Source organism: Stenella coeruleoalba, assembly GCF_951394435.1.
Source record: "Stenella coeruleoalba genome assembly, chromosome: 2".
NCBI lineage: Eukaryota > Metazoa > Chordata > Mammalia > Artiodactyla > Delphinidae > Stenella > Stenella coeruleoalba.
Window position 1 is genome coordinate 2149213 of NC_137147.1, and position 11320 is coordinate 2160532.

An 11320-nucleotide genomic window follows, 5' to 3' on the forward strand; every position below is an offset into this window, starting at 1 on the left:
AGCGGCCACGCGGGCAGCCGGGGCCTCGGGGTCAGAGATGATGGGATTGGACATTGGCCCTCCCTCCGTCTGATGTCTGACCCACGTGAGGTGAGCAGCTCTCACAGCTCTGAAACACGGGTGCTGAAGCATCAGTCGTTTTTTAAATGAAATATTAGCTATTGCAACAGCTACACAGCACCGAGTAACAACATGGGTGAGCTTCACAGGCAGGATACTGACCACAGAGCACGGCTTCGCGACTGACGGAAACTAACTCACAAGCAAATTCACTGTTAGAGGCTCGCACGTGGCTACCCTTGGTGGGGGGGGGAGCGAGGGGGGGATGTTTGTTTTCAGATGCTGCTTACACAGAAGTGTCCCTGACAGTTCAAGCTGGGCATCCGTCAGTACAACTTTACACACACACACACACACACACACGATTCACCGTCCCACTGCTGCCCCATCAAGCACCTACCAAGTGAGTGTCCTACTCAGAGCGGCTCAGTCCCGACACCCACCCTCCGGGTCAGAGCTGCCCTCAGAAGGGAGAGGGCGAGGCCTGGCCCTGCAGCGATGGACACCAAACAGCCCCCACCCAGCAGGACGCACCTGCCAGCTCTCTGACACGCTCCACCACTGTGGCGGGCGGCTCTGCCCCTGCCCCCAGCAGAGGGAACAGATCTACTGTGTCCCTAGGACCGCTCCTCCGGGCAGCCCAGTCTGCCGGAAGTCCAGGTCCACCTGGCTGGCCCTGGGTCCGAGCAGCTTGGCATGAGGTAGGGAAGCACCTGGCAGCTCACTTATCCACCCTCCTTGGTGCCTCACTCGGATTTGCCTCTCCCCACCGCCCCCCTCCTGCTTCAGTCCCCTCCCTAGCCTTAGGGGATTCTTCCATGGGCTCCTCCAGAACCGGGGCAGCCCCCTCCTAATTCTGGGTGGAACCTCGCAGGCCAGAAGCCTCGGACCGCCCCAGCCTACAGGTAGTACCCAGGACTGCCCTGGGCGGGTGGCCAGGCGCCAGCCGGCACAGGCTCTGAGGACCACCCCTCGCCATCCCACCAGGCAGGGGCAGAGGGGTGGCAACGCAGGAAGCAGTGTGTCCACGGCTGACTGCAGGTGCGGGAAAGCCCTTTATTGAGCAAGGACACCCTGTCCTTGGCCAGCAGAGGGTATCCCGCAGGGCCTGCGACGCCGGCGCGGGGGCGGGGGCAGGTTCCGCGGCCGCTCAGGCCTCGGCCTCGGCTTCGCCAAAGAGCGGATTAACGAAGTAGCTGCGGCTGGAGCTCCAGACGTCCAGCTGCGGGGCGGGGAGCTGCGGGAGAGCGGGGTCAGGGATCCGGCCGCGGGAATTCCCACACCCCCGCCCCCGGGCGTCCCCTCACCGCCTCCGCCGGGTCCGCCGCGTAGAACACAGGGTTGTGGAAGCCCACGGGCGCCCCAGCCGGCGCGGGGTCCGCCTCGTCGCGCCTCCTCCACCTGGAGGCAGGGACGCGCGTGAGTCCTGAGTGCCTGAGCGCCGCGTACCCGGGCGCCGAGGCCCCGCCCCGCGTACCTGAGCCTCCCCGCGCGGCGCAGCAGCAGCGCCCCCGCCAGCAACGCCAGCAGTAATAGGAGCAGCGCGGCCGCCAGGCCGCCCGCCAGCCCCGCGCGCGGCCCCGGCGCGTTCAGCCCCGCCGCCGAGCCGCCCCCAACGGGCGCGCCCGACTCTCGAGCGGTCGCCGATAGGACCCCGAGGGCTTGGCCTGCAATGGAGGGCGCCGGCTCAGTCGGCCCCGAGCAGGGCGGGGCGGGGCAGAGGTGCGCGGCTGGGAACGGGGCGCCCGCGGTTACCGTGCTCCGCGATGTCCGCCAGGAGGGCCCGGGCTAGGCGCCCCGCGCCGCCGGTCTCGGGGCCGGTCTCCACCAGCACCACCTGGATCTCCGTGTCTGCCTTCGCGCCTGAGGCTTCGCGGAGCCGGGGCTGGCGCGGAACCTTGGACACGGCCATTTGCAGCCCCTGATACTGGGGCTGGAGAGGGGCACAGAGTTGGTTCGGGAACTCCTCCCCTCGGCCCTGCGGGAACGTTGTGGGCAGGGACAAACGGTGGACAGGCGGAGAGTGGACGCCTCAGTGAGGAGGCGGAGTGGGGCCCGGGGATTCCTGCGGAGAGGGTGGTCCCAGACCGGGGCTGCGGAAGGGCAGGGGCCCCGGTCGGGGCGCGGCCCCATTACCAGAGCCAGGAAGGCGTGCAGGAGCCGCGCCCGGTACCGCTGCAGGTCAAAGGCCGGGCCATGGGTCAGCGATACGATGGCTCCTGAAGAAGCAGGCAGGTGAGGGTCAGCACCGCGGATCCAGGCCCGACAGGGAAACTGAGGCTGGGGACGAGCTAGGGTGGCCAAGCCGTCCTAGCTAGCAGGGGCCGGGCGGGGCTCTCACCGCAGAGGTCGCAGCACTGCCCTTCGGGCCGGAGGGGGTCTCGGCAGGCAGCCTGGGGGCAGCGGCCACCCAGGGGCTGGAGCAGTGCTGCGCAGATCCACGGCTGCACCTGGAAGCGGAGAGGCGGCGGTCAGCGCGGAGACGGCGAGGAGCAGACCGCAGTGAGAGGGCCCCGCGCCCGGGGAGGCGAGCGGGCCAGAGACGGCGGGGCGCGGCGGCCCCTGGCACAGTTCCGACCTCCGGCGCGGAGCCGGGCCCAGCTGTGCGGTGCCCCAGCCACCCCGCTGCGGGCCGCCCTCACCTCGGCGTGGCCGCAGACGCAGCCCGACTGGTCCGCGCAGGCCTCGGGGCCCACGCTCAGCGCGCCCGGCCCGTGGAAGCGCAGGCGGCCCGCGCGGGACGCCAGGAAAGCAGCCAGGTCCTCGTCGCGCGTGAACGTCTGCAGGTGGCCGGGTGACCACCGGAGCCAGCCCGAGGACGAGAAAGAACCTGAATGCTCGGAAGCCACCGGGCTAACAGGGTGGGAGGCGCTCCGGGGAGCGGCACTGAGGGGCAAAGGCGCGGAGCTGAGACCCCAGCCCCCGCCCCGCCCCTCCCCGCGCGCCCCTCCCCTCCCCGCGCGCCCGGCTCACCTGGCCCAGAGCCCGGACGCTGCGGACGCGCACCGTGCCGGCGCCCGGGCCGAGACCCACCCGGAAGGAGGCGTCGGACGGGAAGATGACGTCGTCGTGGCTGCAGGGCACGCGCTCGGCGTCCACGGAGAAGAGACCGTGCGCCGCGTCTCCGGAGCGCCACAGGCGCGGGTCGTGCCAGCAGAAGCGGTCGGGGTCGCGGAAGAGCGCAGGGCCGCCTGGGCGAGCGCGCGACCCTGAGCTCCGCCCAGAACGCGCCCTCCAACCCGGCCACGCTCCAACCCGGACGTCGCCGTCCGCTCCAGGCCCCACCCACGAACGCGCCCCCTCGAAGCCCTGCCCCTGGCCCGCCCCCTCACCTGTGCTACAGTCCAGGTGCGAGCCGATGTCCAGGGCGCTGAATCCAGCTCCTGAGGCCAGGACGAATTCCCCGTCCAGCGGCAAGAGCTGTAGGAAGCGCAGGCTGAGGCGGCGCCGCGCGGTGGACTGGGGCGTCAGAGGGTCCCACTCTGCGCCCACCCCCGGTCCCCCTGTCCCTGGGGAGAAGAATCTAGCCCACAGAGTGAGCAGGCGAGGTCAGGGCCTGGGGGCACCTCGCCCTGCCTGAAGGTCAGATAGGCCGCAGGGAGTAGGGCTGCAAGCCAAGGAGCAAGGAGCTAGCCTGAGACCTGGGAGTGACAGGTCCCAGGGGCAGGGTGACTCTTGTCAGGGCCATTGCCCTCCCCTGTCGCCCCTGAAAAACTACAGTCCAAGGGCTTGTAGGTTCCAGGAAGCCAAGCTGCTGGGGACTCTGGAGTCAGCCCTGAGCCTGTGAGGGAGGGGAGGGGCTACAGCTGGGGAAGCGGGTGCCAGAGGCAGCGGGGAGGGTAGTGGGGCCTTGGAGCCCCTTCAGCACAGAAGCCCAGGCCTCAGGTGTCAGAGGAAATAGGGCAGCGGGGAAGGCCAGGAGGAGGGCTGACTGGCCCTGCCCCCTCCACCCGCCGCTCCAAGCCCCAGGACCCCATCTTTTCTCCTTGCCCCCGCCAGGGTTGGGGTTGAAGGTGAGGGTTGGACCAGGGGAGCTGCCCAGTGCAGGGGTCACGGGGGTTCAACGTCTCAGGGCACATCCACCCAGGGCCCCGCCTGGCATCCCAGCTTGCTGGGTAGGGCCTGCTCTTCAGTCCCCCAAGCACTGGACCTGACCAAGAGGCTGACACCGGGGAGATTCAAGGTCACAGGCCAACTACCTCCACAGCTGAGGGTGCAGCACTGTGACAGCAAGGCAAACCCACCTGCAGGCGCCAGGGACAAGCCATGGACAGATGGACACGATGCGCCTCAGGAGGGGGAGGCGGGTACTAGCGGTGTGAAGCATGAACAAGAGCTCGGTTTTCAAAAGAACCAGAGCGGGAGAGGTTCATACTATATGATAAACGTAATAGCGGAAAGACAGCAGGAAAGCGCTAAGCGGGAGAAGCCAGGAGAGACGGGAGCCCGCCCAACCGAAGCACCAACATTCAGATACAAGGGTGGGCGGGGGGAACATCTGAAAAACGATGAAGATGAATTTTCCATATTTGAAGAAAGCTGGGAGACCTCGAGTTGAAAGGTCTCATTGAATGCCACACAAGGAAAATCACAGAACACTATGTTCATGAATATCAAAGACGAAGAGAACATTCTAAAAGCAGCAGAGGGGAAGGACAGATCACCCAGGAAGGAGAAAATTCAGGAATCGGGTTTCTCAGCAACAACAACGCATGCACAGGACAGAACAGGCTGCCAGGAGACTTCTGGAGTCTGCAGCCACCTCTAGACACGCCCCTAGGCACAGGCCTGTCCACCAGTGGGTAGGAACCAGCCCTGCACTCCAGATTAGTATGTTACGTATATTAAAAGATAATAAAAATACCTTTAAGCCTAAAAGACTTCAGAATGATTGCCACACAAAGACCTGCCCTGAAAATGTGCTAGGAGAAAGTAAGAAGGAAAGAAATCCAGAAGCCTAGAAGAGATATGGGAAGTCGGGTGATGAAATACTGTGATGAAGCTTATTGTTGTCTCTTAATAAATGTTTAAATCTAGGACTAAAATGTGATGGGGGATGGGGAGACCACAAGGGCACGGACATACAGTAAAGAACTTACTCGTTCGAGGGAAGATACAGGTATTGAAAAGATTAAGAAATCAGGACTGCCAAACTTGAAAACCTGGATGAAATATGCCAATTTCTAGAAAATTTTTAAATATTAAAATTGATGCAAGAAGCAATAGAGGGACTTCCCTGGTGGTCCAGGGGTAAAGAATCCGCTGTCCAATGCAGGGAATGTGGGTTCGATCCCTGGTCGGGGAACTAAGATCCCATATGCCGCAGAGCAGCTAAGCCCGTGAGCCACAACTATTGAGTTCGCGTGCCTCAACAAGAAAGAGAAAACCCTCACGCCACAACTAGAGAGACGCCCACATGCTGCAGCGAGGAGCCCGCGTGCCGCAACTAGGACCCAACGCAGCCAAAACAATAAAGAAAAATTTTTTTTAAAAAAAGAAGCAATAGAGAATTTGAATAGACAAGTAAGCATTAAAGGTTTGTTTGTTTGGCAACACCGTGTGGCATATGGGATCTTCGTTCCCTGACCGGGGATGAACCCACGAACCTGAGAACCCGCGCCCCCTGCTGCGGAAGCATGGAGTCTTAACCCCACTGGACTGCCAGGGAAGCCCCTAGAGAGTTTTTTTGTTTTTGTTTTCAAATTTTATTTATTTACTTATTTATTTTTTGCTGCACTGGGTCTTTGTTGCTGTGCAGCGGGCTTTCTCTAGTTGCGAAGCTGGGGCTACTCTTTGTTGCGGTGCACGGGCTTCCCATCGCAGTGGCTTCTCGTTGCAGAGCATGGGCTCTAGGCGCGCAGGCTTCAGTAGTTGTGGCACACAGGCTCAGTAGTTGTGGCTCGCGGGCTCTAAAACGCAGGCTCAGTAGTTGTGGTGCATGGGCTTAGTTGCTCCACGACATGTGGGATCTTCCCAAACCAGGGCTCGAACCCGTGTCCCCTACACTGGCAGGCGGATTCTTAACCACTGTGCCACCAGGGTAGTCCAAAGAGTTTTAAATGTTAGTCAGAGACCTCCTGTTCCCTAAATTCCCAGACCAAGTGTTTTTTATAGGTGAGGTATACTAAACCCTCAAGGAAAATTTAACTTCTTACAGGAAGTTGTTCTGGAAAACAGAAAAAGAGTGAAAATTGCCAGCCCATTTTCTGGGGCCAGTGTAAGTGCGATTCCAAAGCCAAATGAAGGACAATACAAAGGAAGAAAGATTATAGGCTCAGTTGAGTTATAAACGCAAATGCAAAATCCTAAATAAAATATTAGCTGACTGGATCCAATAATGTATTTTAAAAATACATGGTGATCATAGGGTTCATGTCCCAAGAATGCAGGAAGGAAAGGATAGGGAATGCTCCCATCACGACTTCCCTGCAGTATGTACGATGGTGTCCCAGCAGATGGTAGTGGAGAGTCTTGTGCCAGCAAAATCAGTATGACAGAAGTCAAGTGTCTTGAAGAAGCGGCGCACTTTGACCTGCACCTGAAGGAAGGTACCAGGAGGACATCAGTCTTACCAGGACGGTTCAACCTCAGAAAAGCTCACTAACAGGCTAAAGGAGGCAGGGGGGAATTACATCTCAAGGGATGTAGGGAAAAAAGAAAACTGAAAAGTTCAACAACATATTTATGATTTTTTTAAAGCTTCTAGCAAACTAGAAATAGATTAGAATTTCCACAGTTAAAGTTTATGTACAAAACCCTACAAACATTCATTTAAACCCCACAGTTTATCTCAAATGTGAGTTTGGGACTGCTTGGCAGCATTGTATTGTTTCTTATTCAGAACCACTGATGAGGCTTTATTTTTAAACATACTTGTCTTCTGACAGAAAGGACTGTACATCATATTGTTTCTTCCTTTCCAAAATTAGTCTTCTGTCTTTGTGACAAAAAACATACTCTGATTATTGCTATAAAGATGGAGGAGAAGGTCTAATACTACTTAGCCTTAAGTGTTTCTGGCATTGTTCAAATGTATTTTCTGTAAACAGAAACCTATTTGGAATATTTTCCAATTGCTACGAAGAGTAGCCCCCCCTCGCCGCAACTAGAGAAAGCCCGTGCGCAGGAACGAAGACCACACTCAGCCAAAAATAAATACATAAATACGTAAATTTATATGTATATTCAAATAAGGAGTTAGGACTGGAAGAGAAGAGGAACAACGGTTGTTGTTTACAAAGATAACCAAATAGAAAATATAATTCTTAAAAACAGGGCACCATTCACAATAGAAACCAAACTATAAAGTATTTATAAATTAACCAATACTACACAAAACCTCATGTGGACCGTTTTAAGACTCTAGTAAAGAGTTTTATGACCAACGATCTGAAATATCTGGAGAGAAAATCCACGCTCTTGAATGGATGACTTGCTTGTATAAAGGTATCATTCATTCCCAATCAAATTCCAGGGTTTTGGTGGTGGTGCTGTTGTTACCTGATAAACCTACACTATAATCTCTCTGCAACAATCAGATCCACAAAGAACTAGTCAACCTCGTAACGGGGGTGAAGAAGGCAAGTTACCCAGTGGGATATTAAGACAACTCGCAGAGCCTCAGAGCGGGGACAGTGCAGTGCCGGCAGGAGAACGGGCAAAAAGATCAAAGGAACTGCAGGGAAAGCTCAGAGGCAGCCCTCACTGGGCAGCTGACGAACGGTGACCGCAGAGCCACAAAGCCAGGGGCAAGGTTGCTGGTTTGGAGGAGGACATTCACTGGAAACTGGGCTCATTCCAAGGAGGAAAAAATACGCCTGGTTCCCTAGCTAGTGCCCCACTCAGCCACGCGCCCCTGATGGCAAAGCTCTGACTTAACAGACAGAATATATAGTTGATTATGGTTGTGACTGAGAAGCAGGAAGAAGATGCTTAAACAAAACACCAAAAACACAGTTATAAGGCAACAGATTTTGCAGTCGACAGATTAATAATGGGGGTTTCTGATCAGCAAAGGGAAACGCAGGCAAAGTCCACAGTGAGAAGACACTTGCAGTATCTCAACCACCATCAATGGGTAGAATATAGGAGATTTCCCCCAAAACAAGAACCTGGGCTAAGGGTAGAAATGGGAGGGGAGAAGGGTTCAGGAAGAGAAAAATCCCAGGGAGAGAAGTTCCAAACCGAGAGAAATGCAAATGAAATCACTGACAGTCGTTGTGCCCGTTACTAGGGCGACGTCTCAGCAGCCGACAACGCTGGGACCCGCGGGCAGAGGGGGTGGGAGGGGCCTCAGGCAGCGCTGGGTCCGTTCGGCCCCCTGTCCCTGGGCCCCTGGTCATTTCCCACCCGGGTCCTCCGGGAGCTGACCCCGCGGAGCGGAGGAGAGGCAGGGGAGGTGGGGGAGAGGCCCACGGGGCCGTGCGCAGGGGTACAGGCGCGCGGAAGCCTCTGGCCGGGGGGAGGGCTCGCGTTTGGGCGGCGGGGCGTGGGAAGGAAGGGGCAGATGGAGGGACCCGATAAACGAGTGAACAATGAATGAACGAATGTTGTGTCTTTTAGGATCCCCAAGCTCTTCCAAAGGAGACCATCAAAGTAACGAAGTCAGCCAGGAGGAGCCCCCAGGTCCCGGCACCCTCCCCCGCAGCTGAGTCCTCTGCCCGCGGGTTCCGGCTCGCTCCACGCCGCTGCCTGGTTGCCGTGGTTACCAGGACTGCGGAGGCGGGTCCCCTCGGTGCAGCTGCTGCGCCCCTACCTCCCTGGCTCTGCTGTCACCTCCTCCTCATCACTGCTCCCTCCGCACCTTAGTCTTTGCGTTGGACAAATGTGGAAAAGACATCCCGACCCCGGATCTGCGGGGACGGGGATATCCTGCTCTCTGCCCCCTTCCCAGGCTGCAGGTGAGGGCGGGGCTCCACTGAGCCCACAGCCCTGCCCCACTTGGCGCCAGGCTCCCAGAATTAATGCCGCTTTTGAAAACCATCAATTAACCGAGCTGCCTCCAAGTGGAAATAAGGGGTCACCAGATCCTGCATCTGGGCAAGAGATTGAGTCCCAGGCCTGGGCCCCCGGACGGCCCCTATTCACCCACAGAGTCCAGCGGCCTCCGGGTGAGGGGACCCCCACCCCGGAACTCACACTGTGAAGCAGTTTGAGAAAAAGGTCCCTCGAATTCTGCTGGTGGCGTTTGAGGCACCAGGACAGGGAAAGGCTTTGGTGGGGCGGGGAGCGGGGGCTTTCCCAAAGCAAACCTTGGAGAAGACCAGAGGCAGAGGGCAGTGGGGATAAGAGGCGCCCTCCACACCCCCCAACAAGGCTGGGGCATAGCCTGGCTGAGATTGTAGGACCGGCGTCCCCCGCTCCCATGTGGGTCCCGGGCCTTCCCGAAGCCCCTCCAGAGGCTGACGGCCAGTGGACTGCGGGGTCCCCCACGCGAGTGCAGGCCGGTCAGGAGGCAAGAAAGGGGCATGGAATTGACCCCGGCGGGACCCACCAACCCCCCACCGACCTGGGCCCCATTTGCCACCCGGACTCACCATGTCCGAGATGCTGTGACTTTCTCGCACCAGGACTGACACCATCTGCAGGCAGAAGCGGCATCAGCGAGCACACCCCACCCTTGGGCTCCCAGCGGGCCCGGACCACGCTGGTCCCCACCCCGGCCCCAGCAGTGGGGGCCAGGCACCTTGTCCGCGGGGAACTCGACGGCGGCGCCCGCGCACGGGGTCCGGTTCTGGCTCCAGTTGGCGGCGGCGTCGAAGTCGGTGTTGGGGACCCAGAATTTGTAGGCGGCCCGCGTCAGCGCTGGGGAGGGGTCGACTGAGTGCTCCCGGGCCCGCGGCATCCGGGGTTCGCGCCCAGACGCCCCAGTGGCCCAGGGAGGACGACCTCGCCCAGACAGGCCCTCGCCACTCCCGCTCCCGGCGTCGGACCAGACACTGCAGGAGCCTGGCCACAACGCTCCCTGACGAACTCCTACGGGATCTGCAGAGCCCGCTCAAACGTGCCCTCCTCCGGGACGCCCGCCAAGATCGCCTCCTAGCCCGCCCCCAGTTCGCCCCGCGCTGGAGCCAAGGACCGGGCCAGGCAAGGATGGCGACGACCAAGGGACGGAGGCGAATGGGGCAGCAGAGGCCTCTGCCACGTAGAAGGGGCTGGGGGGGCCGCAAGACCCGTCCAGACGGGCTCTGAACTGGAGCTGCGTCCTGAGGGGGCCGCGAGGGGCTTAAGAGAGGGGAACAGGGACGGGGCTGCAGTTTCTAAAGTTCCCGGGGGTTGGGGGCCGGCCCCGAGGACACGCGCCGGCCTGGGCGCGACGGGGAGGGTCCGCGGCGCCCTCGGGGCCGGGAGGACGTAGGTCGGCGATGGAGCTTCGGGAGGGGACCGGGGCGGTGCCCAAGTCGAAGGCGGACAAGCGCCCGAGGGCAGGCGCGGTCCGGGCGTAGGTCTGGCCCGGGCTCCTCGCCTCCCGCACCGCCCGGCGGGCGCTGAGCGCGGAGGGATCTGGAGGCCCGGCCGGGTTTCGCAGCCCCTCAAGCTCTCGCCGCCCGCCCCTCGGGGGCCCTTGGCCTCCAAGTGTGTCGCGTCCCCCCCTCCACCCACCCCTTACCGGAGAGCTGCAGCCACAGCAGGACCCGGCCCGGCGCGCCCATCTCGCCCGGGCTTCCGCGTCTCGGACCCGGAGACTTTGCCCCGCGGGGCCCACGTGACCGGGCGGGGAGGGGCGGGGGCGGCCGGGGAAGGTTACACATTTACCTCCAGACCCGCCTGCAGCGACCCTTAGGCCCCTCGGAGGCGCCGGCCCCGCCCCCCTCCCTCCCACACACTCAGCCCTACAGGACCTGAGGACCTTGGGCGCTTGTCGGACCGACTTGCCCAAAATAACGGGTGTGTTGGGGGCGGTGGGTAAACAACCTCTGCTCCCACACCCCCCTGCCCCAGATGCAGCTGGAGCTGCACCCAGTCTGCCCACCTAGTGGGGCTGGGTGTCCGCTCTCCGAAGCAGGCCCTCCTGCCTCCTGGGCTGGATGGACTGTGGATGGTGGCAGGTAGATGGTGCCTGGCGTCTCGCGTATGGAGGAATGGTGAGCGGGTGACAGCGGGTGCATGGTGAGTGGTGGAGCGTATCTGTGCTGGTTCGTGGATGGACGAGGATTGGATGGATGGGAAATGGTGAGTGAATAAACAAATGGACAGTAAATGGGTGACAGTGGATGGAAAATGAGTAGTGCGTGATCAACGCGTGTTGGATGGTAGATGG

General features: G+C 60.2%; 1 protein-coding gene across 2 annotated transcripts; it reads right to left on the reverse strand.

The window, feature by feature from the left end:
• Window positions 1–1084: 1084 nt before the first annotated feature.
• Window positions 1085–10562, reverse strand: AMN (amnion associated transmembrane protein). Of its 2 annotated transcripts, XM_079913415.1 has the most exons (11): window positions 9746–10562; window positions 9597–9641; window positions 3393–3480; window positions 3034–3251; window positions 2703–2840; window positions 2402–2510; window positions 2197–2279; window positions 1816–1993; window positions 1538–1727; window positions 1368–1461; window positions 1085–1297 (listed from the first exon to the last, which is right to left on the reverse strand). In XM_079913415.1, the coding sequence occupies exons 1-11, from the start codon at window positions 9902–9904 to the stop codon at window positions 1211–1213; spliced, it is 1389 nt and encodes a 462-aa protein (XP_079769541.1). In that variant the 5' UTR covers window positions 9905–10562; the 3' UTR covers window positions 1085–1210. The 2 variants fall into 2 exon arrangements, with proteins under 2 accessions (XP_079769541.1, XP_079769542.1); XM_079913416.1 differs by lacking the exon at window positions 1538–1727 and having other exon boundaries at window positions 1225–1461.
• Window positions 10563–11320: the final 758 nt, after the last annotated feature.